Source organism: Sorex fumeus, unplaced genomic scaffold (genome assembly GCF_029834395.1).
Source record: "Sorex fumeus unplaced genomic scaffold, SorFum_2.1 ptg000044l, whole genome shotgun sequence".
In the NCBI taxonomy this organism is placed as follows: domain Eukaryota; kingdom Metazoa; phylum Chordata; class Mammalia; order Eulipotyphla; family Soricidae; genus Sorex; species Sorex fumeus.
In genome coordinates, this window is record NW_026606101.1 from 9,350,813 (window position 1) to 9,378,400 (window position 27,588).

General features: G+C 43.2%; 1 protein-coding gene across 2 annotated transcripts in view; it reads left to right on the forward strand.

Annotated features, from left to right (window-relative positions):
* The first annotated feature begins 375 nt into the window (after nt 1–375).
* SAMHD1 (SAM and HD domain containing deoxynucleoside triphosphate triphosphohydrolase 1) overlaps nt 376–27,588 on the forward strand; it is a 49,680-nt gene continuing 22,467 nt past the window's right edge. The window contains exons 1-9 of one of the 2 annotated variants that reach the window (XM_056121302.1): nt 376–403; nt 5,899–5,959; nt 10,145–10,305; nt 14,991–15,106; nt 19,004–19,074; nt 20,374–20,529; nt 25,698–25,798; nt 25,965–26,073; nt 26,351–26,442. In XM_056121302.1, the coding sequence (XP_055977277.1) occupies nt 5,954–5,959; nt 10,145–10,305; nt 14,991–15,106; nt 19,004–19,074; nt 20,374–20,529; nt 25,698–25,798; nt 25,965–26,073; nt 26,351–26,442 (812 nt within the window). In that variant the 5' untranslated portion in view covers nt 376–403; nt 5,899–5,953. Of the gene's footprint in view, nt 404–5,898; nt 5,960–10,144; nt 10,306–14,990; nt 15,107–19,003; nt 19,075–20,373; nt 20,530–25,697; nt 25,799–25,964; nt 26,074–26,350; nt 26,443–27,588 lie in introns of those variants that run through there. The other variant, XM_056121303.1, reaches the window with a different exon arrangement.

Below are 27,588 nucleotides of genomic sequence, written 5' to 3' on the forward strand. Positions count from 1 at the left end.
GCCAGAGTGTAGGAAAGCATATGCCTCAGATATTTAAGACCATGAGTTCTATTTTATTTTTTGTTTTGTTTCGTTTTGTTTTGTGTTTTTTCTTTTTGGGTCACACCTGGCGATGCAGAGGGGTTACTCCTGGCTCTGCACTCAGGAATTACCCCTGGCGGTGCTCAGGGGACCATATGGGATGCTGGGAATCGAACCCGGGTAGGCCATGTGCAAGGCAAACACCCTACCCGTTGTGCTATTGCTCCAGCCCCATGAGTTCTATTTTGGAACCAAAATAACAAAAAAAGTAAACATTGAAATAATTCATCTATTTTTTCCCCTTTTCTTCTATAGAAAAGCAAATTAAAGGCTTACAACTGCCCTCTATTGATGATTCTGACCTTGAAAATCTTGGAGTAAGGTAAGACCTATAAATTGACATTGTAATCTAGCACACTGGCAAAGACCAAAATTCATTGCTGTTCTTCTTACTGTTTTTATTAATCTGTGAGCCTTGTTTGGGTCACAGCCAGCGATGCTCAGGGGCTACACCTGGCTCTGCACTTAGGAATTACTCCTGGCAGTGTTCAGGACACCATATGGGATGTCGGGGATCAAACCCAGGTTGGGTGTATGCAAGGCAAATGTCTTATCCACTGTACTATTGCTTCAGTCTGGCCCCGAGGCTTGTTTTTATTTTTTTAGTTTTGGATCTATATTTGGCTGTGCTCAGGGCTTAATCCTGAATCTGTGTTCAGGGATCACTCCTGGTGGGTTTTGGGGGGCCAGATGTGGTATGGGGATTTGAGCCCGGGTCAGCTGCTTGCAAGGCAGGTTCCTTACCTGCTATCTATCTCTCTGCCCCCTTTACCTTTCTTACCCCCCACACCTCCGCTCCTCTCCCACAGTGCTTGGACTCCTTGCATAGTGCTTGTGTCACATCCCCCTGTGGTGCTCAGAACAAGCTCTTCTGGGGGGTTTGAACTTTGACCTCCTACATGCAAAGCTAACCTTTTGAGTTATTGCTACTATGCCCAGTCATCTGTAGTGCTTTATAACTTCCCTCTTATGGGGCCTGAGAGGTATTACAACAGGTAGGACATTTGCCTTGCATGCAACCAACATCTGTTAGAATACCCCAAGCACTGCTAGGAGTGAGCCCCCAGCACCTGTGGGTATAGCTCAGAAATCTGCCCAGATAAAAATCTGCCAGATAAAAAACAATTCCCCCAGACTGGAGTGATAGTACAGTGGGTAGGGCATTTGCCTTGCAGGTGGTCTATACGGGTTCAATTCCCCGCATCCCATATAGTCCCACATACACTGCCGGGAGTAATTCCTGAGTACAGAGCTAGGAGTAACCTCTGAGCAATGCTTGGTGTGACCCAAAAAGAAAAAAAATTCCCCTAGGCTGAAGAGATGGCTCACAGTGCTAGTGCACATACTTTGCACATTGGAGCCCAGGTTTCAATTCACAGTACTGCATGGTTCCTGAGAACCAAACTTGGGACTATCTTAGATATCATAGTATATTGCCCCAAACAAAATAGAACCCTCTGCCAGTTTATGATGTGAAAATCTTGTATTTAATAATACTTATAAGGAGCTAGCACAGCGGGTAGGTTATTTGCCTTGCACGTGGCCCCCACGGCCGACCCAAGTTCGATTCCTCCGCCCCTCTCAGAGAGCCTGGCAAGCTACCGGGAGTATCTTGCCTGCACGGCAAAGCATGACAAGCTACCTGTGATGTATTCAATATGCCAAACACAGTAACAACAAGTCTCACGATAGAGACATTACTGGACCCGCTCAAGCAAATTGATGAACAACAGGAGGACAGTGCTACAGTGTATTGAAAGCTCTATAAGGAGCTGTACAGTGGGTAGAGTACTTGCCTTGCATGCAGCCAGCCCCAGGTTCAATCCCCAGCAACCAATATGGTCTTCCAAGCACCGCCAGGAGTAATTCCCAAGTGCAGAGCCCAGAGTAACCCCGGAGCATTGCTGTATGCCCCAAAACAAAAAACAAAAAAAAAAAAAACCTGGTAGGTTGAACAAAATGTTGGTGAGAAACATCAACGCTATAGTCCTATCTTGAACATATTTGCTGGTTTTCCAAAAGCCAAGACTGGATTGTATCCGTGGTATTAGATTTAGAGACACTGCAGTTTGATATTTGTTAATTGTTGATTTTGTGCATGTTACTTAATCCTTCAATATCAGCACATGTGAAATGGATGATTGTGAATTCACAAAACAATGTGTGGGTGCTGTGTGATGACACGTGCACTCGTTGGCCGAGAGCTGCCTCTCATCCTCCCCAGGCCTGCCCAGCAGAGAGACGGGGCCACAGCCTGATGGTGAAAATGGCCCATTTAATGCAGAGCTGCAAGCATACTTATAGAACATCTGAAGGGATCAGAGGTATAGGACTGCATGTCCGTGTAATTTACAGAGGTAAAACATTCCAGTAGTGGCAATTCTCTGGAAGAGATAAACTCAAGGAGACACTCTGTCTCCCAGGGATATCTATATTGCTTTTCTCTTTCCTTCTAGTCATATATATCAAACAATTAAGTTACGGGGCCCTGTCTCTTACTGTCATAACAGCTTGCATCAAGACCATGCATGTATGCTTTCTAAACTGTTCGATTTTGATACCAGGGTACTTTCGCCACTCTCCCCTGGTCCATCCCAGTCCCACGGCAGGACCTCCCTTTTTTTTTTCTTTTTTGGTCACACGCAGCGATGCACAGGGGTTATTCCTTGCTCTACACTCAGGAATTACTCCCGGCAGTGCTCAGGAGACCATATGGGATGTTGGGAATCGAACCTGGGTCGGCCGTATGCCAGGCAAACACCCTACTTGCTGTGCTATTGCTCCAGCCCCAGGACCTCCCTCTTGGGTTGTTAGGAACTACAACAACCAAAGTCTGAGTCAAGTAATTATGACGGTTGCACAGAAGTAGATATATTTCAGAGTCAGTCAACTCCCAAATATTAGGATCATAGCATTAAGATCTTTCTGTGTTTAAGCAAAGAACATTGCTCCATAGTAAAATGTGAGAAGGCTATAGGAGAAGTAGAAAAGCAAGTACTTCACTTATAAATACAAAATCCAGAACTACCAGAAAGCGTTGATTACAAGTAACCAAGATTGACTTGGAGAATGTGACAATGAGGTATAAAACGTAAAGGAATGGTTAAAGGTAAACTCAGGGTGTTAGGGATGCTCACCAGAGCACTATAAGCCTCACTGGGAGGAGGTAAAGAGGCAGTTCACTGATGAAGCCTAAAACACTTAAGATTAATATCCAATACTGTCACTGTCCTCCCGTTGTTCATCGATTTGCTCAAGCAGGCCCACCCAGTAATGTTGTGAGACCTGTTACTGTGTTTGGCATATAGAATACATCACGGGGAGCTTGCCAGGCTTTGCCATGTGGGCGAGGTACTCTCGGTAGCTTGCTGGGCTCTCCAAGAGGGGCGGAGGAATCGAACTCGGGTCGGCCATGTTGGCTGCTTGCAAGGCAACCGCCCTGCCCGCTGTGCTATTGCTCCAGCCCAGTATCCAACAGATAACAATAATAATAATAGACAGTGGATGTACATGATAAGCCCTTGTGAATTATATATATGGTAGATATTTCTATGCATGGCCTGGAATTTCTAGGATCTAGGTTAGGATGGTTCATTTTACAGATCTCAGTATACTGTCAAATATAAAATGTTACTTAAAATGAGCACTTCTAGTAGAAAATTGGCAAGGATAAAATACAGTCTTTACTTCTGCAAGTCTACTTAGCTAAATTTAGCTAAACCTTGTTTTTGGTAACAGTAACTAAAGAAACAAAACAAAAGATTATACTTCATGCACTATTGCTTACTAAATGATAATGAAAGTATGTTGTGGGGGGAAAAGATGAATTTAAGGATATTAACTTTTGGGGGGATTTCTGGGGATATACCATTTGGTCCTGAGCTGGAGAGATGCTACTCCCAGCTTTGTGCTCTAGAGTCACTTTGGTTGTGTTTGGGGGACCATGCAGAGCTAGGAATCTAACTCAGGCCTCCTTCATTCAAAGCAGGAGCTATCTCTCTAGCCAATCTCTCTCTCTCTCTTTTTTTTTTTTGCTTTTTGATCTTCTTCTTCAGAAGCTCACACCTATATCCTGTTTGTGTCAAATCTGAACCAGCAGTTGGTGGTGGTGAAAGTGTGTAACTTTGTTTTTCCAGAGCAGAAACATTAGCACCATAGCAAATTTAAAAAAAAAAAAGAAACAGTGGGAGAGATAGCACAGGTGTTAAGGCGCTTGTCTTGCATACAGATCCCGATTGGGTCCCAGCTCTGCCAGGAGAGGCCCCTAGGCCCAGATCCAGCAGGCAGGGTGTGTCTCCAAAACAAAACAAATAATTAGTGTACTATTCATAGGGGCTGGAGGGATAGCACAGCAGGTAGGGCGTTTTGCATGCAGCCAACCTGGGTTTGATTACTCTGCCCCTCTCGGAGAGCCTGGCAAGCTACCCTTGTCATATTCGATATGCCAAAAACAGTAACAACAAATCTTGCAATTTGTTGTGAGACGTTATTGGTGCCTGCTCGAGCAAATCAATGAACAGTGGGAGGACAGTGCTACAGTGCTTGCTTTTTGAGTCACACCCGGCAATGCACAGGGGTAACTCCTGGCTCATGCACTCAGGAATTACTCCTGGCAGTGCTCAGGGGACCATATGGGATGCTGGGAATCGAACCCGGGTCGGCCTCATGCAAGGCAAACACAGGTACCGCAGATAGTACACGTGGTTGACATTACGTACACAGTAAGACGCTGGATCCTAGTACTGCATCTGGCTTACCGAGCCACACCAAGAGTGACCCCTGAGCACAAAGCCAGCAGTAAGTCCTGAGCATCACCAGGTGTGACCCCCCCAAAACCAGACAAATAATTTATTTGGGGACCAAGAAATAGTAGAAAAGGTAAGGCACTTGCTTTGCATTTGGATGCACTGATTACATGCCTCTGAGCACCACTGGGTATAGGGCTTCCCAAATAAGGGCTAGGTATAGCCCCCCAAAAAAAATTTCTAGGAAATAAAGTATTTTACTCTGTTGCAAAATACAAAACAAGAAATGTGTGGGGGAATGTTTATGTGTTTTATATATATATATATATATACACACACACACTATATATATATATATATGCTATATATATATATATAAAATTCCTCTTTAGGTTTTAATTGAATGATAGCACTGTAGTATTGTTGTCCCGTTTTTCATAAGTTTGCTCAAGCAGGCACCAGTAACATCTCCATTGTGAGACTTGTTGACTGTTTTTGGCATATCGAATACACCACGGGTAGCTTGCCAGGCTCTGCGGCTGTGGTGTGGGCAGTATACTCTCGGTGGCTTGCCGGGCTCGCCAAGAGGGACGGAGGAATCGAACCTGGGTCAGCTGTGTGCAAGGCAAATGCCCTACCCACTGTGCTATCGCTCCAGCTATCATTCATTATTTATTGAATGATACATAAATAATATTATGTCAGTAAAGTAATGGGCTACTCAACAGGAAGAATTTCTCAAAGGAGTATGTTTTTGAGGAGTGGGTAGCACACTTGCCTTGCACGTGGCTCACCTGGGTTCAATCCCCAGCATCCTATATGGTCCCTCCTCAGACACTGTAAGGAGTGGTTCCTGAGTGCAGAACCAAAAGTAACCCCCCCTGAACATCGCTGTGTGTGACCCCAAAACAACAAAAATCAAGGAGTATGTGTCAACATTCAATTGTTTCTTTTAATCTAATTTCTTCTTCTGTTAATATAGTATCCTAGAGTTGATTATATACTATTATTAATTCCAGGAATTATTATTATGCAAATAATGACATATTTGCTTTTCTTGTCATAATTTTAGTTCCTTGGAAAAGAGAAAGGGTTTAAGAAAATTATTACAACAACTGAATGCTGATATGAAGGTAAGAGGGATCTGAACTTACTTGTTTTTAAATTTTATTTATTTTGGGGATCTCACCAGCAATGTTCAGGCTTCTGGGGACCCACTGGTGATTCTGTCTTGGCCAGCTGGACCAGTGGCTTAATGCAAAATTCTGAGGATGCAGTACCTTTGATTCTGGGGATATCCAGATACCCCAACAATCATGCAGTACTCGAGAGCCACACCCTGCGATACTTTAGGTTCATATAATGTTTGATTATAGAATGTTCATATAATCAAATCCAGATTGGGTGTATACTAGGCTTCCTTAACCCTTATACGATCTCTCACCCTCATTCCTTTTAATAATTTTATGTTTCTTTAAGGAGGATTCTGTACTTTCATTTTTTAAAAATTTGTTTAGTTTTGGTTTTGGGGTCCTACAAACCTGTGCTCAGGGTTTACTCCTGGCTCTGTGCTTGGGGTTCACTTCTACTAGGACTTGCATATTAGACCATATGCAGTGCCAGGGATTGAACCTGGACTGGCTGCATGCAAAGCAAGAAAGTACCATGTTATCTTTCTAACCCCTATTATAATTTTTAAGTATAAAGTAATATGACCATTATGCAATTAATTTTTCGAAGAATGGAAGGAAATCTTAATAAGATTTTGAGTAATGAATCCTACATGTTCTAAAATAAGCACAGTATATTTATTTCTAATTCTGGTGAGGTTAGGCCATACCTAATGATGCTTTAGAGCTACTCCTGGCTCTATGCCCTATGCTTAGAGGGTTATATCCAGTAGTGCTCTGGGGACAGGGGTTAGTGGGTTCAAACTAGGGTTACCCACTTTCAAGGCAACAGCCTTACCCTTATTCTATCTCTCTGTTCTATCTCATGATCTTTAAGCCAAAAGAAAATTTACTTTAAGCATATAGAAGAACATAAATAGACCACTACTCAGCTCGTTGAATCTTAATGTCCTTCTTACTTTGCTTCATTCTGTTAATTCAGAGTGAGGTACTAGAAATGCTTGGAGGTCTCTTTTATACCCTTTCTGATCTTTCCCTTCAGAAATATGCATCCTGATTTGGTGCCTAATCACTATCCTGGGTGCTTTTTACTTTTATTACTTATGTATGTATAGTCACAAGCAATACTTAGCTATTTTTTGCATGCTTTCAAACACTTTATACATCATAAGTAACAGTCTAAAGCTTTCATAGAACAGATGCTATTATTCTTGTGCTACAGATTGAACGCAGAGCCTAACATGCAGTCCCATAGAACAATATATCTATATCTAGGTATAGATATAGATATACAGATAGATTTTGGTTTTGGTGGTATAGACCCACACCCACAGTGCTCAGGGCTTACCCCTGGCTCTGCACTCGAATCAGTCTTGGCAGTGCTTGCAGGACCTTTTGGGGTGCCAGGGATTGAACCTGGGTCAGCCACCTGCAAGGCAAAACTCCCTACTCATTATACTTCTTCTCTGGCCCCCCACAGAACAAATTTTTGACAATCTCCCACACTGACACACATTGCCCGAGTAACTTCTTTGTCATAGAATAATTTGGGGGCCTGGGGAAACAGGTATTGTTCCACACCTGGCTTTTCCAGAGTGACTGCTGATAGTATGCAGGGGACCATGGCAGTGCTAGGGATTTGAACTTGGCAGATAGGATAAGCAGCAAGCACCTAACCTCTGTATGATCTTTCTGGCGCCCATAGAATAATTTTTACTACACTTGATCTTAGCCAAAAGATTTTTAGGGCTGGAGCGATAGCACAGTGGGTAGGGCGTTCGCCTTACAAGCGGCCAACATGGCCGACCCGAGTTCGATTCCTCCGCCCCTCTCGGAGAGCCCGGCAAGCTACCGAGAGTATTCGATATGCCAGACACAGTAACAACAAAGTCTTCAATGGAGACGTTACTGGACCCGCTCGAGCAAATCGACGATCAACGGGAGGGCCTTTATAGAATAATTTTTAAAGATGTGCCAAGTTGCCTTATCAGTTTTGGGCATTTTTTTGATCCAATATTAGTCCAAAAGATTGATATATATATATTCCTAAAGTTTAATCTATCTAAAACTGTTTCTTTTCAAACTCTTAGACTTTCAGGCATCAAAAGCCCAGTTTTTAATACCTGTGTGTCCTGAGAAGCATTATAACAGTTAACTTCCCAGCCTCCATCCCAGAAGTTCTGATATGATGGATTTAGAATGAAGATCCAGCAGTGTGCATTTTTTCACAGGCTCTTTGGGGTGATTCCATTTTATTTATTTAGGTTTAGGTCACCCTGGTGTGCTCAGAGACTACTCCCAGGGCATTCCCTTGGTGTTCTGGGTCGCTCCTGGTGGTGCTGGTGTGGGTCATGAGTGAGGGATGAGGGGAGCCAGGTGAGAGGGTGCCAGGTGGTACCTGTGATCTTATATGAAAAGTATGCATTGCAGTTCTTTGAGCTGACTCCACTTCTGATTCAGGGTGATTTTAATACCATAAGTAAAGTTTCTATCTATTTGGGGGCTAAATCTAGTAGTACTCAGGGGCTACTTCCAGATTAGTGCTTGGGGGGAAATGTGATGCTAGAGATCGAACCTGTGCTCCCAGCTTGCTCCAACCTCTTGAAATACCTCTCCAGCCCTCTTTTTTGGTTGTTGTTATTCTTACTTAAAAACAATTAAGTAGGTTGGGGCCGGAGAGATAATACAGCAGGTAGGGTGTTTGCCTTGCACACGGCCAACCTGGGTTCTATCCCCGGCATCCTATATGGTCCCCAAGCACCGCCAGGAGTAATTCCTGAGTACAGAACCAGGAGTAACCCTTGACCATCGCTGGGTGTGGCCCAAAAAGCAAAAAAGAAAAAAAAACTAAGTAGTTTTAATTTTGCATTGTGAATAGGAATAGCTGCACAGATTTTTGATGGACTGAGTACTACTTCTGACTCAGTGTTTGGGGGTCACTCCTGATAGTGCTTGGGAACGTAAAGACATGTATCATGATTTTAGGGACAGAGAGAGGTGGGCTGACCTCATGCTTTGCATGAAGTAGTAGTGTTTTATCTGGGAGAAGAGTCCCTGAGCACTGCCAGGTGAGATCTGAAAACCCAAAAGAAGAGGCAAAAATAAATTTCTGGTTTTCACATCTGTAAAGTTAAGAAAACTTAGGGGCTGGAGGTATAGAAGTGGGTAAGGTTCTTGCCTGGCATACGGCTAATGTGGGTTCAGTTTCTGGCACCCCATATAGTCTCTTGATCACCAGGAGTGATCCCTGAGCTCTGAGTCAGGAGTAAGCCCTAAACACCAATAGGAGTTCCCCACCCCTCACTTAGTTTCAGACCTGTAAGATGTGGAGTACCTACTATGTCCCAGGGAGTGTGTTGTGAGTGGGTTCTGAGAATTTAACTGTAAACTAGGCAAGGTCCTTCACCTGTAAGATTGAATGATTTTTTGTTTGAGGCACACTCCTACCTCTGCACTCAGGGATCACTCCTGGTGGGGCTTGGGAGGATCATATGCAGTGCGCGTGATCAAACCCAAGTCCACTGTGTGTAAGGCAAATGCCCTACTTGTTATCTCTCACTCTCACCTTTTTTTTTCTTGGGGGGGGGGGTTGCGTCACACCCGGTGATGCTCAGGGATTACTCCTGGCTTTGCACTCAGGAATCACTCCTGGCGGTGCTCGGGGGACCATATGGGATGCTGGGAATCGAACCCAGGTGGGCCGGAAATGCCCTCCCTGCTGTGCTATTGCTCCAGCCCCACTCCCACCTTTTCTAAACTGTCATACTTATTGGTTACTATCTAGATATATTTTCCAAAAAAGTAGACTCCTTTCCTGCAGTCTTATGGCTATTATGATCTAATTATGTATGCTAAATATGGATGCTTGACTTAAATAGATGGGACCCTTCTTATTAAAGACTTATTAAATCATATCCATAATAAAATGATTGAAATCATTATCTTTCTGTTATTAGAATCCATTAGGAAGAAGTAAGATATACCCAGGTCCAATATACTTGGTCTGTCTGGTAGTGATACATAAATAAGGTAATTATCTTGTTCTTTCCCTTAGTGTTACTCTTGAGAACAATTAAGTAGTTTTAATTGTGCATTGTGAATAGGAATAGCTGCACAGATTTTTGATGGACTTGTATCATATCGTATCGTTTCTCACTATTGTTAATTCATTTAAACACAATTTTCTAGGTAATTAATGACCCTGTCCATGGCCACATTGAACTTCATCCTCTCCTCATCCGAATCATTGACACTCCTCAGTTTCAGCGGCTTCGGTATATTAAACAGTTGGGAGCCGGTTACTATGTTTTCCCAGGAGCTTCACACAATCGATTTGAACATAGTCTAGGGTAAGAATTGGGTGGGGGGAATTTCATCATTAAGTTCCTTCTCTGTGTTATGAAATGAATGACTCCTCTTTTAGAGAACTGGCTGTGTGTGTGTGTGTGTGTGTGTGTGTGTGTGTGTGTGTGGTTCTGGGGATCTAAATGAAGTTCTTGATAACCTAGGTATTCTTTTTTTTCACTGTGTCAAATCTCCAGCCCAAGAGTAGTCAGGGATTTTTGTTTTTGTTTGTTTGGTTGGTTGGTTGGTTGTTTTTTTTGGCCATACCTAGTGTGCTCAGGGTTAATCCTGGCTCTGCATTCAGGGATCACTCTTGGCTGGGCTCAGGGGACCATATATGGTACTACAAAATCAAACCTTGGTTGCGTGCAAGGCAAGTGCCTTAACTATTCTCTTCAGCCCCCAAGAATAGTTTTTATAAATGAATAATAATTTTATTCAAGAGAACACTAATGCTTTGATTTGCTTTGCTGTACTTATTTTATCTTTATTTTATTTTTATTTTATTTTATCGCTGGAGCGATAGCACAGCGGGTAGGGCGTTTGCCTTGCACGCGGCCAACATGGCCGACCCGAGTTCGATTCCTCCGCCCCTCTCGGAGAGCCCGGCAAGCTACCGAGAGTATTCGATATGCCAGACACAGTAACAACAAAGTCTCCAATGGAGACATTACTGGGCCCGCTCGAGCAAATCGATGATCAACGGGAGGGCCTTTACCTTACCTTTACCTATTTTTTACTATTATTTTGGTTTGGGGGCCATGCCCAGCAGTGCTCGGGGGCTTTTCATGACTGTGCTCAAATTGACTTCTGGCAGTGTTCAGAGAACCATATTCAGTGCCAGGGATATAAGCAGGGTTGCCTAAAGTGTCTGCATGCAAGGCAAATGCCTTACTTCCTATATTATTTCTCCAACCAGTTAAACCAGATAATTTTCTTACCTGTCAGGAAATGTACAAATCAAAAAAAGTATTCACAGGCTTAGATAAAAAGCATCTTTGTTATGTACCCTTAGACTAAAACTTTGATCTGCCTTTTCATTATGAAATGTAGAGCCAGTGGATATAAGCTGAACAGTTTTCTAGGAAATATTAGCAGTATATTACTTAGTTATATTGTATTTTTGTTTTGTTTCTTTGGTCACATCCAAGGGGGCTGAGTCTGCTTCCAGCTTGCTGCTAGCAGTGCTTGGGTGATCATGTACCTGATGTGGTACTGAGAATTGAGCAGGCCTTCTGCATGCAAAGCATGTGCTTAGTTCATTGAGCTCTCTCCTGTTCCTATTTATTTTGTGCTTGCCTGTTTTGAACCATTTTGGGGGGAGATGTACAAGGGATCTAATCCAGGGCTTCATATGTACAAGGCATATCTTCTGTCACTGAAGGGGCATTCTTAGCCCCTTTAAATTTTTTTGGTGGTAGGGTGGGACTTTGGACCACATCCTCACTGCACAGGGGTTTGCTCCTGATGGTACTCAGAGACCATGTGATGTACAGGGTTCAAACCAGGTCGACTGCATATAAGACAAGCACCTTAATCTGTGTGTTATTTGTGTAAATCTCTGTCTTCGCCTTGTAATATTTTTAATTAGTTAGAACATGTTTTTGCTCAAATGTTCATAGTCCTGAACAAATGCTTATTAAAAACTTACTGGGTCCTACCAAGCCAACAAAGTAGCAATTGTCTCTTCTTGTATGCAACTCTCGGTTTAGGGCAGAACAATTTTTTTTTTTTTTGCTTTATTTTTGGGTCACACCCGGCAATGCACAGGGGTTACTTCTGGTTCATGCACTCAGGAATTACTCCCAGCGGTGATTGGGGAACCATATGGGATGCTGGGAATCGAACCTGGGTCGGCCGCGTGTAAGGCAAACGCCCTACCCACAGTGCTGTCACTCTAGCCCCCTGAGTTAAGTCTTCTTATATAAGCAGTATATATAATATATAATGTCTATCTCTACCTTATTACTTTATCTTGGATGAAATAGCAGCCATAATTTGGTCTGATAAAGTATAGCTGTCCCCGCATTTTAAAGTTCCCCTTTAATTTGTATGTTTGTTTTTCTACTTTTACTCAGCCTGTTTGTCATGAGAGATCAGGTGTAACTGTTGTAAGCAGCAAGAGGTTGGATTTTTGTTTCCTGATCTATCCAGCTGCTGTATGCCTAGTAGGAGAGTTTGGTTTATCGACATTGATAGAAATATTTTTTTAACTTTGTTTTTGCTTTGGAGCCACACCCAGCAGTGTTTAGGGATTGGTCATAGCAGTTCTTGGGAGGGCTAAATGGGGTGCCAGGAACTGAATCCAAGTTGGCCGTGTGCAAGGCCTATATCTGTACTATCGCTTCAGCCCCAGAAATTATTGCTATGAATTTGTTGCCATTTTTATTTAAGGATTTTGGAATTGTTTGCCATTTGAAAGTACTGCTTTTGTTATTGTTGTTATTTTGGAGCACCTGGCAGTGCTCAGGGCTTATTCCTGACCGCACTCAGGGATCATTCCTTGTGGTACTTGGAGAACCATCTGAGGTACCAGGGATTGAACCTGGGTCAACACATGCAAGGGCAAGGGCCTTACCCACTGTTCCATTGTACTCTCTCCAGCCTACTACTTCTTAAGTATAAGTTCCTTTTTTGAGGGTGGGGAAGTTGCCCAAACCTGGCAATACTCATGGCCATACCAAGTGGTACATGTTTCTTAGGGATTGTATCCCATGATATTGGGGGACAATGTGTTGCTTAGGACTGAACCCGGGTCTCCCAAATGCAAAGATGTGCACTAGCACTTTGAGCTATCTCTCTAACACCATAATATAAATTTGGGGGTGGGGGGTGTGATTTGGTTTGGGTTTTTTTATTTGTTTTTGTTTTGGGGCCACACCTGACGATACTCAGGACTGACTCCTGACTTAGGAATTACTCCTGCAGTGCTCAGGGGACCATGTGGGGTGCCGGGGATCAAACCTGAGTCAGCTGTGTGCAAGGCAAATGCCTACCCACTGTGCCATCACTTTGGCCCTTGGTTTTGGTTTTTGGGTGATAACTAGGGGCTGGAGCTATAGCACAGCGGGTAGGGCATTTGTCTTGCAGGCGGCCAACCCAGGTTTGACTCCTCCGCCCCTTGTGGAGAGCCCGGCAAGCTACCAAGAGTATCTTTTTTTTTTTTATGTAGGAGTACTGCTATTTATTCAGCCACTGATTAGCTGATTGAATTGGGTATAAACTTCATCTTACCTTTTTTTTTTCATAATTTTATTTATTATTTTTTCTTATATTTGTTTATTGAATCACTGTGGGAAAAGTTACTAAGCTTTCAGGTTTAAGTCTCGGTCACACAATGATCAAACACCTCTCCCTTCACCAGTACTCATTTTTCACCACCAAGAACCCCAATATACGCCCCCTCCCAATGCCTGTGAAGCAGATGATTTCCACTTAACTATTCTCTACATTGATTACATTCATTATTTCGACAAAAGATGCACCATTATTGTTTAGAATTCCCCCCCCAACAATCAGAATTGCTGAAAAGGCATTGTGAAATACTTTGTTTTCTGTAGCTGGTTATGGGAATAATATAATCTCACGTGGCCGCAATAGTGGCCTCGCAATATTGGATTTCTGCAAAGAGCCAGATAATTACGAGATTGGTTTCTGTGCATCTGGTGTTATGGCTCTGCCAGAGAGCCGCTCGTGGGGGGCAACTCATGACCTCCATAGGGCACGAAGGACGAGCCAGTACCACCCCCCTTCCCATGAGACTGCAGTTTCCCCATCAATGCTGGCTCACACCTGGCTTTCCAATAAGCACTGAGGCGGCAGCCACCTTGCTACCAGGGGGGAAAACACAGCAAAGCCTGACAAGCTCCCTAAAAAGTATTTGATATGTCAAAAACAGTAACAAGTCTCACAGTTTGTTGTGAGAAGTTACTGGTGCCCTTTCGAGCAAATCGATGAAGAATGGGAGGACAGTGCTACAGTGCTACCTAGGGGTTACTCTGGCAAAGTACCAGGTTTGCTTTTGTCAGTGCTCAAGGATCAAACCCCATCCTTCTGTGTGCAAATCTTACGCTCTGTGATGTGACACTATCCAGTCCATTATTACTTTTTTTTTTTTTTGCTTTTTGGGTCACACCCAGCGACGCTCAGGAGTTACTCCTGGCTCTGCACTCAGGAATTACTCCTGGCAGTGCTTGGGAGACCATATGAGATGCCGGATGCCAGAGATCAAACTCAATTCTGCCACGTACAAGGCAAACGCTCTGACTGCTGTACTATCACTCCGGCCCCTATTACATTTCTTTATGAGTGATGCTAAAACAAGAGGACTTGCTTTTGGGGTTCTGTGTATGTTCCTGCATATTTCTAGATCCTGCCTAGTTCTTGATAGAAACTATTTAGTTAAGTAATCTTAGAGATATATTGGGACACTTGAGAAACACTGAAGTTTCTGAAAATCAGGGCCAGTGAGAGTACAGCAGGGTAGTGACTGACCTAGGCTCGATCCCTGGTAACCCATATGTTCCTCCTAGCCCCACCACGAGTGACTCCTGAGTGCAGAACCAGGAGTTAGCCCTGAGCACTTCCAGGTGTATGCCAAACTGCCCCCCCCCCCCCACAATCAATTAAGTTTCTGGAAACCAAAGTATTCATCTTTCAATTAAAATAGTGACTTATTTTTCCTCTGCAGTGTAGGATATCTTGCAGGTTGTCTACTTCGTGAGCTGCATGAAAAGCAGCCAGAGCTGAAGATAAGTCCTCGAGATATACTCTGTGTTCAGATTGCTGGGCTTTGTCATGATCTTGGTAAGTTATACAAAGAGCCAAAGTTGGTTTTTTTTTTTTTTTGCTTTTTGGGTCACACCCAGCAATGCACAGGGGTTACTCCTGGTTCGTGCACTCAGGAATTACTCCTGGCCGTGCTCAGGGGACATATGAGACGCTGGGAATCGAACCCGGGTCGGGCCACGTGCAAGGCAAACGCCCTACCCGCTGTGCTATCATTCCAGCCCCAAAGAGCCAAAGTTGTTGTATAAAACCATAGCATTGTATCTCTCCTCCCTCCCTTTCTCTCTCTCTCCCCTCCTGCCCCCCCCCCGTCTCTCCCCTCCCCCCCACACTTGTTTTTTTGTTTCTGGACTATACCTACAGGTTCTTCTTTTTTTTTGCAGAGGTGTGGGGGGCACATCCCATTATGCTCGGAGGTTACCCCTGGCTCTGCACTCAGGAATAACTTTTGAAGGATCAATATCATAGGGGATGCCAGGAATCTAACCTAGGTCAGCTGTGTGTGAGGCAAGCACCCTACCCACTGTACTCTTGCTAAAGCCCTGCAGGGTCTTGGCTGCTGTTCCTGGCTCCCTGGCTCAGTGCTTGGGGCCATGGGACTGTATTTGAGGCTGGAAAACATGTGCTGAGGATTGAACACAGGTTCTGACATGTAAAGCACATGTTCCAGCCCTTTGAGCCATCTTCCTATTCCTAGACGTCTCTCTTTTTCTCTCTTTTTAAATTTCCTTTTTTGCTGAAACATGCAGTGTTTGGTATTGAATCCAAGCCACTTACATACAAAGCTTGTGCTTTTTGAGCTATTTCCTCAACACATATTATGTCTCATTGAAACTAAAAATATAAGCCTAACCCAGAAAAATACAAAAATGATTGGTGGGTTTTTTGGTTTTCTTTTGTTTATTTTGTTTTGTTTTTTGGCTTTTTGGGGTCACATCCAGTGATACACAGGGGTTACTCCTATCTTTGCACTCAGGAATTACTCCTGGAGGTGCTCAGGAGACCAAATGGGATGCTGGGAATGGAACCTAGGTCGTCCATGTGCAAGGCAAACGCCCTACCCACTGTACTATCACTCCAGCCCTGGTGGGGTTTTTTGTTCCTTTTTTGTTTTTGTTTTTGATCTACATCTAGTTGCGATCAAGACTTACTCCTGGGTCTGTGCTTACTCCTGGTAGGACTTGGAGGACCATATGCGGTGCCAGGGATTGAACCAGGTTGCTTGTGTGCAAGGCAAGCGCCCTGCCCACTATATTATCTCCCCAGCCCCCTTAATTTATTATTTTTTTTTCTATTTCTCTCCACTTCCCTTCTCATCATTGTTGTTATTATGATGATGACAGTTGCACACTCATTCCTGGTTGTGCTGCTCGCCAGGGATCACCTGTTGGACTGTGGTGTTCCTTCATGAGCTGCTGTGCTCATCACGGTTTGCACATATCTAGATTGGGGTGTTCACTGTTAATTGAGGCACTGTTCTGGTTGTGTGTTGTGGAGTGCTGAAATCACTTACGAATATGGTAAAGTATTAATCGCCATTTTTGATTGTCCACATCATCAAAATCTGAGAAAGGCCCTGATTTCATGTGTATTTGTTGGTTTATTAATGGATTATTTTATCTATTTTCTTAGTTTCTGGGCCACACTTGGCAGGATTTACGGCCTACTTGGGGCTTCATGCTTCATTCTCCTGAAGGTACTCAGGTCACCATGGGATGGGAGGACTAAACTTGAGCCTCCCATATGTAAAGGATACACTGTAACCTGTTGAACTATTTTTTAATTTTTTTTTTTTTTTTTTTTTTGCTCTTTGGGTCACACCCGGCTGTGCACAGGGGTTACTCCTGTTTCATGCATTCAGGAATCACTCCTGGTGGTGCTTGGGGAACCATATGGGATGCTGGGAATCGAACCTGGGTTGGCCGCATGCAAGGCAAATGCCCTACCCGCTGTGCTATTGCTCTAGCCCCCCTGTTGAGCTATTTCTTCTGCCCCCAAAATTTATATATTTATATATAGACATATGTATATGTATATCTGCATACATATACATACATATGTACATATATATAGATAAATATGGGGAAATTTTCGGCCACACCAGCAGTACTCATGGCTTATTCCTGGCTCTGTGTTCAGGGATCGCTCCTATAGATGCTCATGGGACCATTTATGGTTTTGGGGATGAACCAGGGTCATAGCCTTTGTATTTTGTCTCTGGCCCCTATTGATAATTTTATAGCCTGGTGATGTGAAGTGTGGAGTGTGTAACTTACATTTATTACATGTATGTAGACTTGCATTCAGTTTCGCATAACCCCCACCAAAAAATTAGGTTAGGATGAAGTAATAAAATAAATTGATATTTATTTTCTGTACCACAGTAGGTTATTTTTGAAGTGCTGCTTCTCTAATCCACAAAGTCTAAATGCCAAGTTTTTGTTATTAATTTTGGTTACATAAATTTATCTTCTTTCAGAGCGGTGAAAGTTCTGATGTGTCAAACACCCCTCATTGTAGAGTTTGCTTACTTTCCACAAACTTCTGATAATATGTCCTTTTTTGTTTGTTTTTTTTTTGAGGGCCAAACAGTCTTCCACCTGCAGGTCATGCATCTGCCATTAAGCTATGTTCCTGACTCAGCATTTGTCCCTTTTCATGATATATTTATAAATCATTTATTTATATTAAAATTCAGTTTAACTAGAAAATATAAAGACACACACAAAGACACATACACACCTGCCCGCATCCCAGCACTGCTGCCTTTCTAGGTTCAAGGCCGAAACAGACAGAGCCACAGTGCTGGGCCAAGCACTGCTGGATGTGGACCTTATAAAGTCACTTTTAAGTGGGGCCTTGGTGACAGTATAGCAGGTAAGGCATTTGCCTTGCACACAGCCAATCCAGGTTTGATCCCAAATACCTAATATGGTCCTCTGATCACCACTAGGAGTGATCCCTGAGTACAGAGCCACGAATAACCCCTGAGCATCATTGGGTGTGGTAAAAAAAAAAAAAAGACTTGTTTTATGGGCTGGAGAGATAGTCCGAGGAACAGGAGCATATACTTTGCATACAGGGGACCTGTGTTTGATCACTGCGCTACATTATCCCAAAGCACTGCCAGAGATGAACCCTGAGCAATGAGCAGGAATAGCCACTCATCGCTGCTAGGTGTGGCCCAAAGAGAAAAACACTTTTGAGGCGCATATATGCTGCCTGAGCCCATGTGCTCTGTGCCCATGTGACTGAGCACATGTGGTATCTGCATCTCCCCTTTTGAGGTGTGTACTTTCCTATCTAATGCTGGGATGTGTGTAGGGGCTCTCTTGGCCCTTGACGAAGCCCACGTTCCCTTTGAGCATGTTACTCTCATGCTTCACACTTTCCCTCTGCTCCACACCTTCAAAAACCTCCAAATAAAATCTGTCCTATTTCCAAAAAAAAACTTTTTTTAAAAAAGATACATAGATTCACATTTTTTACCAGTTTATAAACATTTTTCTTATTCTAAAAAGTGTTGCTTTTGGGCTGGAGTGATAGCACAGCGGAGGGCATTTGCCTTGCACGCGGCCGACCCAGGTTCAATTCTCAACATCCCATATGGTCCCCCGAGCATGGCCAGGAGTGATTCCTGAGTGCATGAACCAGGAATAATCCCTGTGCATTGCTGGGTGTGACCAAAAAAAAAAAAAAAAGCAGGGGTTGGAGAGATAGCACAGCCGGTAGGGCGTTTGCCTTGCTTGAGGCTGACCTGGGGTCAATTCCCAGCATCCCATATGGTCCCCTGAGCACCGCCAGGAGTAACTCCTGAGTGCAGAGCCAGGAGTAACCCCTGTGCATCGCCAGGTGTGACCCAAAAAGCAAAAAAATAAAAAATAAAAAGTGTTGCTTTTTTTTGTTCTTTTTAAGGTCATGGTCCATTTTCTCATATGTTTGATGGAAGATTTATTCCACTTGCTCGCCCAGATGTGAAGTGGACGGTATGTATTCATCTGTTTGATAGTTAATAAAATAATTTTTTAAAAGTAGCCAGTACAGGGATAAAATGATATTACAGTGGGTAGGGTGTTTCCCTTGTTCGCAGCTGACTCCACTTCTATCCGTGGCATCCCATATAGTTCCCCCAAGCATTGTCTGGAATAATTCATGAGTACAGAGCCAAGAGTAACCCCTGATGAACACTTGATGAAATAAACTTGAATTGTTTTGTTTTGTTTTGTTTTGTTTTGTTTTTGCTTTTTGGGTCACACCCGGCGGTGCTCAGGGGTTACTCCTTGCTCTGCACCCAGGAATCATTCCTGGCAGTGCTCAGGGGGCCATATGGAATGCTGGGATTCGAACCTGGATCGGCCGCGTGCAAGGCAAACACGCTACCCGCTGTGCTATCAATCCAGCCCCCAAGAAATATAACTTGAATTTTACCCTTTTTTTTTAATTAACACTTGGATTTTTATAAATCCATTAAAATGAAATGCTTCTTGTAGGATCTCATAATATTCTACATGCTATAAATAATTATACTGTATTATCAAATATAACCAAAATAATTTATTTTGTATTGGGCTGGAGCGATAGCACAGCGGTAGGGCGTTCGCCTGACAAGCGGCCAACATGGCCGACCCAAGTTCAATTCCTCCGCCCCTCTCGGAGAGCCCGGCAAGCTACCGAGAGTATTCGATATGCCAAACACAGTAAAAACAAAGTCTCCAATGGAGACGTTACTGGGCCCGCTCGAGCAAATCGACGATCAACGGGAGGGCCTTTTTTACCTTTTATCATGATTTATAAAACATTTAGACCAGTAAAATAAAAACTAACAGATTATGGAGGGGGGTGTTGGGTTCACCAGCCATACTTGGTGATGCTCAGAGGGTACTCCTTGAACCATACAGTGTTGGGGTCAGCTGCATGCAAGAACCTTAAATCTTACATTTTGTCTCTAGCTCCAAATCTGAAAGAATTTGTTTTGACCAGTGTTTGGACCATACTCACCAATGATCAGGGGCTATTCCTGGCTCTTGTCAGGGCTAACTCCTGGCACTGCTCAAGGGACCATATGTCTGACAGGGGACCACATGCTTGGCAAAACCCCTTGGTCACTAAGCCATCTCTCTGACCTGTAACAGATTTTTAAAAAATATCTGCAACGTTATCTTTCAAAATATTGGCAAGACTATTATGTAGTATAGCCTTACTGAACTACCTGGAATCTAGTTATTTAGATAACCTGGGTTCCCTAGTTGAGTGGGTTTATAACATTATATTCTGATTTTCCCTAGCATGAACAAGGCTCAGTTCAGATGTTTGAGCACTTAATAAAGTCTAATGGACTCAAAGATGTCATGCAACACTATGGACTTGTTCCTGAAGAAGATATTTGCTTTATCAAGGAACAGATTATAGGACCACCTGATTCACCAACGGATTCATGTTCTGTAAGTTTGCGTGCAAAACCTAGGGTGACGTATTTGGCTATTTAGGGTCACTAAATGATAAAATAAGTGATATATCTCTATTGTTTGCTGCAAAGTTTATGTATTTTTCTACCTTTGAGCTCCCCCCCCACAAATTTACAACCCAAATTAAAAATGTACAGATAGAACCAGAGAGATATCTCAATGGGCTGAGCACATACTCTGTGTGGTGAAGGCCTGTTCTTGTTTTTTGTTTGTTAAATTGATTCACCATGAGATAAGCCATTACAAAACTGTTCATGATTGGGTTTCAGTCATACAAAAGTTCCAACACCCATCCTCCACCAGTGTACATTTCCCAGCACCAATGACCCCAGTTTACCTCTTATCACCTCCCGACTGTCCCCAGCCTACCTCTATAGCCGGCACTTCTCTCTCCTCTCTCTCTCTCTCTCTCTCTCTCTCTCTCCCCCCACTTCTCCCCCCCCTTTGTGCACAAAAGGTACTACGAGGTCATCCTGTTTGTTCAGGGAGTTCAGTATATTTTTTACAAAGTTGTTCACAATTGTTGACTACACTCAGTATTCCAACACCAGTCCCACCACACTATCTTACCATCACCATATTTCGAATTATTCCACCCTGATCCCCAAAGCCTGCCCCCAAAGCAGAACATAATAATTTACATTGTATTGCCTGTTATGAATAATCTGCTAAAGATGATCCAAAATAGTTTCTTTAGTGGAAAGTGTGTGAAGATTGTTTTATCTCCCTGTAGCCATTAGGCCATTAAGCCGGCTGTGCACTGCAGAGATTCTAAGATTCTAAATAGTGTGATCACAGCAAGAATTGAAATTTTAATTGGATGGTGATGTTGGGGTCCATAGGCATCTTTGCTGTGTGTTGCTCTCTTTCTCTTCCATGGTTTATTTGTGAGTCTCTGATTCATGGCCATTAATAAGATTAAATGGCACCAGAGGCAGTTCATGGGCATGACTGTCAACTACCGGAAGTGCAGGGAGATGGGGGAGAGGTTACCCATTCCCAACTCAGAGAGCCTGGAGATTTCAGTCACAAATTTTGCATATCTGGGTTTTTCAGCAGATAAATTCATGGATGAGGGACTGGAGCGATAGCATAGCAGGTAGGGCATGTAGGGCATTTGCCTTGCATGTGGCCGACCCAGCCCAGATTCGATTCCCAGTTTCCCATATGGTCCCCTGAGCACTGCCAGGAGTAACTCCTGTGCATTGCTGGGTGTGACCCAAAAAGAAAAAAAAAACCTCACAGATGAAGCTTGTCAAGCCTGTGGCGATTGATTGTGAGCATGGTGGCAATTGAGTTCTGGAGGGTTTTGGGGCTTTATTGGGGGGCGGGGGGTGGGACTCACCTGTTCCCTCAGAGTAGCTTTTTTTTTCTTTTTGGGTCACACTCGGCCATGCACAGGGGTTACTCCTGGCTCTGCACTCAGGAGTTACTCCTGGCAGTGCTCAGGGGACCATATGGGATGCTGGGAATTGAATCTGGGTCGGCCGCGTGCAAGTCAAATGCCCTACCTGCTGTTCTGTCTCTCCAGCCCCCAGAGTAGCTTTTTTTAAACTGCGTGGCAGCTTTGGGGTGTGGATGTGACTATCAGGGCTTCCAGAAGTACAGGGAGGTGTGGGGAGGTAACCCATCCCAACTCTAAGAAAGCCTGGATATTTCAGTCACAAAATCTGCATGCACTAACCTGCCCTGCTCTGTGTTCTGCTTGATTCAGCTATTTACAGGTCCAGGAAGATTTACTGTGTCATTTTGATCTCTTTTGAGATTTATTTAAGAGTTTCTAGAGCAGGCCAATAAATGAGCTTGTATGGTAGGACCTGAGGTGGTTTGTGGGTGTGGCTCTCTTATACCTAAATTTTGGTGGTTTGCTTTCTTAGAGGGCTCGAGTGATAGCCCAGCAGGTAGGGCATTTGCCTTGCACACAGCCGATCGAACAGACCCGGGTTTGATTCTTCTGCCCCTTTTGGAGAGCCTGGCAAGCTACCTGTGACGTATTCGATATACCAAACACAATAACAAGTCTCACAATGGAGATGTTACTGGGCCCGCTCGAGCAAATCAATGAACAACGGGAGGACAGTGCTACAGTGCTTTCTTAGAAAAGTTTGTCCCAAGTTGTTGGAGTTCAGCCAGAAGCATTGTGATGACTTTGGTGTGTCAGGAAGCCCGAAGACCCCATCAGGCTGCTGATGCTTCCACCCAGAGGGTCCAGGTTGACCCACTGGTAGCCCTGCGCCCTCTGGATCCCAGTGGTGGTGATGCAGCAGCAGCCCTGGCCAGCTCAGATGCTCCAGGTGGGCTGCCACAACCAGTCCCACGGAACTTGACAGAAAAAAAAATTTAATAATAAAATAATAGGGGCCAGAGTGATGGTACATTGTGTGGGGCACTTGACCTTGAACCTGACTGACCAGGTTCAATCCCATGGCACCCTCTGAGCCAGGAGTATTCCCTAAGGGCAGAACCAGAAGTAAACCCTGAGAACTGCCAGGTATGGTCCAAAAAAAGTAATAATAAAATTAAAAAGAAGGCTTTTTTAAATTAAATTAAATTTAAATTAAATTAAATTTTAAATTAAAATTAAATTAAAAATTAAAATTAAATTAAAAATTAAAAAGAAGGGCTGGGGCGATAGCACAGCGGGTAGGGTGTTCGCCTTACAAGAGGCCAACATGGCCGACCCGAGTTCGATTCCTCCGCCCCTCTCGGAGAGCCCGGCAAGCTACCGAGAGCATTCAATATGCCAGACACAGTAACAACAAAGTCTCCAATGGAGACGTTACTGGGCCCGCTCGAGCAAATCGACGATCAACGGGAGGGCCTTTACCTTTTACCTTTTAAAAAGAAGATGGAAAATAACTTTCTTCTGAGATTGCAAAGTTTATGTAAATCTAGGGCCAGAAAGATAGTACAGTGGGTAAGGCATTTGCCTTGCACACAGCTGATCCAAGTTCCATCCCTGTTACTTCATTATGGTACCCTGAGTGCTGCCAGGAGTGAACCCCAAATGCAGTGCCAGGAGTAAGTCCTGAGCACATCTGGGTGTGGACCCAGAACAAAATACATATGAATCTAACTATAGTTTATAAGATAATGGTGCCAAAGAGAGAATACAGTGGGGAGGTATGTGCCTTGCATGTGACTTACCTGGTTTGATCCCTGGCACCATATATAGTCCCCTGAATTTTCCCAAGTGTAAGCTCTGAGTATCGCTGAGTATGGCCCAGAAACAAAACAAAACAAAAAAAAAAATGGTGGATTTTTGTAAACATATATCCTGTTTTTGAGAAATAAGGCTCCAGAAATTTTTCGAACAGTGTATATTATCCAGATTGATATCTACAAACTTTGAAAAATAGTACTATTTTGATGCCTTAAATTTTTGTTCGCCATGTACAAAAGTAAGATCAAGGTGAATTAAATACCTCAACATCAGACCGGAATCCATAAGGTACATTGAAGGAAAAGTTGGCAAAACCCTCCATGACATTGAAGCTAATGGTATCTTAAAAGATGTCACGCCACTGGCCAAGCATGTGAGACAAACGCCCAAGAATGGGGCTGGAGCGATAGCACAGCGGGTAGGGCGTTCGCCTTACAAGCGGCCAACATGGCCGACCCGAGTTCGATTCCTCCGCCCCTCTCGGAGAGCCCGGCAAGCTACCGAGAGTATTCAATATGCCAGACACAGTAACAACAAAGTCTCCAATGGAGACGTTACTGGGCCCGCTCGAGCAAATCGACGATCAACGGGAGGGCCAAGATTAGTACCAGGAATTTTACTCCATGGCTTGGAGGCCAGTCATACATGCTAGGGAAAAAGGGAGCTCAGATAGAGAAGGGAGCACCAAATAAAGGGTGTTGGGAGGATCCTCCCAGGATGGGAGAAGCATGCTGAAAGTAGACTATAGACCAAACATGATTGCCACCCATTGCCTCTTTTGCAAACCACAACACCCAATAGAAAAGAGAGAACAAAAAGGAATGTGCTGCCCCGGAGCGGGAGGGGGGGGGGATGCCGGGATCTGTGGTGGTAGGAAATGGGCACTGGTGGAGGGATGGGTATTTGATAATTGTATAATTGAAACCCAAGCACACAAATCAACTGTACCTCATGGTGTCTCACTAATAAAAATTTAAAAAAAAATTTTATTTGTCTGTATTTTGTTTTGAGGCCATATCCAGTGGCGCTCAGGGCTTACTCCTGGCTCTGCCTGCGCTCCTGGATCACTCCTGATGGGGCCCAGGGGACCATATGGGGTGCCATGGATCAAACCTGGATTGTCCACGTACAAGACGAATATCCTATCCATTGTACTATAACTCTATGACCATGAAACTTAAATTTTTAGCCTTTTTTTTTCTTTTTGGACCACACATGTTGGTGTTCAGATGCTACTCCTGGTTCTGTGCTCTGGGGACCATGTAGTACTGGGAACCAAACACAGGCCTCCAGCATGCTAAACCTGCATTCATCTTGTTTAATTCTTCAGTCCCTTGATGCCTAAATTTAAGGAACATTCTAACTAGTTCATAATTAGATCTTATCATGTGTGCATGTGTTATTGAGACTCAAACCCTGGGGGTTAACTATCTATATGTATATTTAATATATGTACATATATATGTGTATATACACTGTAGCACTGTTGTCCCATTGTTCATCGATTTTCTTGAGCGGGCACTGGTAACGTCTCCATTGTGAGACTTGTTGCTGTTTTTGGCATATCAAATACCCCATGGGTAGCTTGCCAGGCTCTGCTGTGCAGGCGGGATGCTCTCTGTAGCTTGTTGGGCTCTCTGAGAGGGACAGAGGAATCGAACCCGATTCGGCCCTGTGCACGTTAAATGCCCGCTGTTCTATCACTCCAGTCCATATATATACATATATATTAAATTTTGTTTGTTTTTTGGGGTAGTGCCAGGAGTCTTTTAATGAAAAAAAAAAGTTTATTATTCCTAGAATAACATAAATATTTCTCCTAATTTAGAGATCAGCTAGAAGGAAAAAGAATTTTCTAATTCTCAAATTTCTACTCAAGTATCTGTTAATAATATTCAGAGTAATAAAATTGCTTTTCTTTGCTTGTGAATAGATTTGGTTCCTGTACTAAAACTTTTCCATGGATTTTCTTGTCTTTCAGTGGCCATACAAAGGGCGTCCTAAAGAGAAAGGCTTCCTATATGAAATAGTGGCTAATAAAAGAAATGGCATTGATGTGGACAAATGGGATTATTTTGCTAGGTATGAACACATGAGAAAAGTTGTTTGAAGTCTTTACATATCTTATGTATATGCCATTTAAGAAAATAAAATGAAAACAAATGAAGTCTGTATAAATTTAGTGTTAACGATTAAGTTACAGTTTTTTGGCTGAAAATTTTCATCTCTCTGCTTGAATTCTTTTTAGGGACTGCCATCATCTTGGAATAAAAAATAGTTTTGATTATCAACGTTTTATTAGGTTTGCCCGTGTCTGTGAAGTAGAGGATGGAAAGCATATTTGTACAAGAGAAAAGGTAAACTGTCTCAAATGAACAGCAGGTAGATAAAGCAGATAGGCCTGGTTTGAAGTCTGGAAATAACCACAATAATTTTGATAAAATCAACATGATAAGATGTTGAGGTCTTTACTTATTTGTGGTTAATCTCAAACTGGAATTAGCACATGTAAGACAGTACCTTATCCCCTGTATTATCTCCCATCCCCCTTTTTCTTGTTTTATATATTTGTTTTTCTAGCTTGGTAACATAATCTGATATTTTATTAATATTTATGTCATTTTTTTCTTACAGGAGGTTGGGAATCTTTATGATATGTTCCACACACGCAACATCTTGCATCGTAGAGCTTATCAGCATAAAGTCAGTAACATCATTGATAGAATGTAAGAAATTCAAATGTTATTGCTATACATTTTCCTTGACCCTTCTCTTTGAGTATTATATTTGGAAACAGCTGAGGTTTCTGAATACATTCAAGTGAGGGTTTTTTGGGGAGGGCTGGGAGTGGTCTTTGGGCCATGTCCAGTGATGCTTTCAGTTAAACTCCTGGCTCTGCTCAGGGTTCACACTTAGCAGACTAGGGGAACCCTATGGGGTTTCAGGGATTAAAACCAGTTTGACCATGTACAAGGCAAATGCTCTACCTGTTCTACTATCATCTTGGCCCCTCAAGTGAACTTTAATTCCTTTAAATGAACAAATAAAAACTTATTTTGGGAAAAAGGAGGAGAATGGATAAAGGTGATAGATTTAAGGCAGAAGAAGAGCTGGCTCAGGGGCTGGAGAAGATAGCATAGTGGGTCAAGTTCTTGCCTTGAACAAAGCCAATCTGGGGGTCTATCCCCAGCATTCCATATGGGTCCCCGAGCATAGCCAGGAGTAATTCCTGAGCTCAAAATCAGGAATAACCCCTGAGTGTGCACGATCCCCCCCCTCAAAAAAATAAAGCAAAATGAAATAAAGAGCTGGTTTAGTTAGATATGAAGAGATGTAATGATGGAATGGCTTAGACCATTAGTTGAAAGTTAGTTGCTTCTGAGGCCTGGAGAGATAGTACAGCAGGTAAGGCCTTTACCTTGCATGTGGTGAACCGGGGTTCGATCTCCGGATCCCATATCCCATATGGTCCCCTGAACACCAATAGTAATTTCTGAGTGCAGAGCCAGGTGTAAACCCTGAGCAGTGCTGGGGGGGGGGGGGGGAATTACTAGCTTCTGTATTACATATTAGTCAAGATGAAGAGAGATGGAGCCATAGATAATTGGCATTCTGAAATTAATGACAAAAATTAATTTTTTTGGCTTGTTTTTGGAGTTACACCCAGCTGGCTGTGCTCAGGAACCATTCCTGACAGCCTCAGGGAACTATACAGAGTACCTGAGACCAAACCCAGATAAACCTTATGCAAGGCAAGCACCTTACCTGCTATACTGTTTTCTTTAGCCCAGCAGAACCTAATTTTAGAGATTAAGATTAATATATCTTTACCATGTCAGTGACTTATCAAAATTATCAAGATATTTCTAATC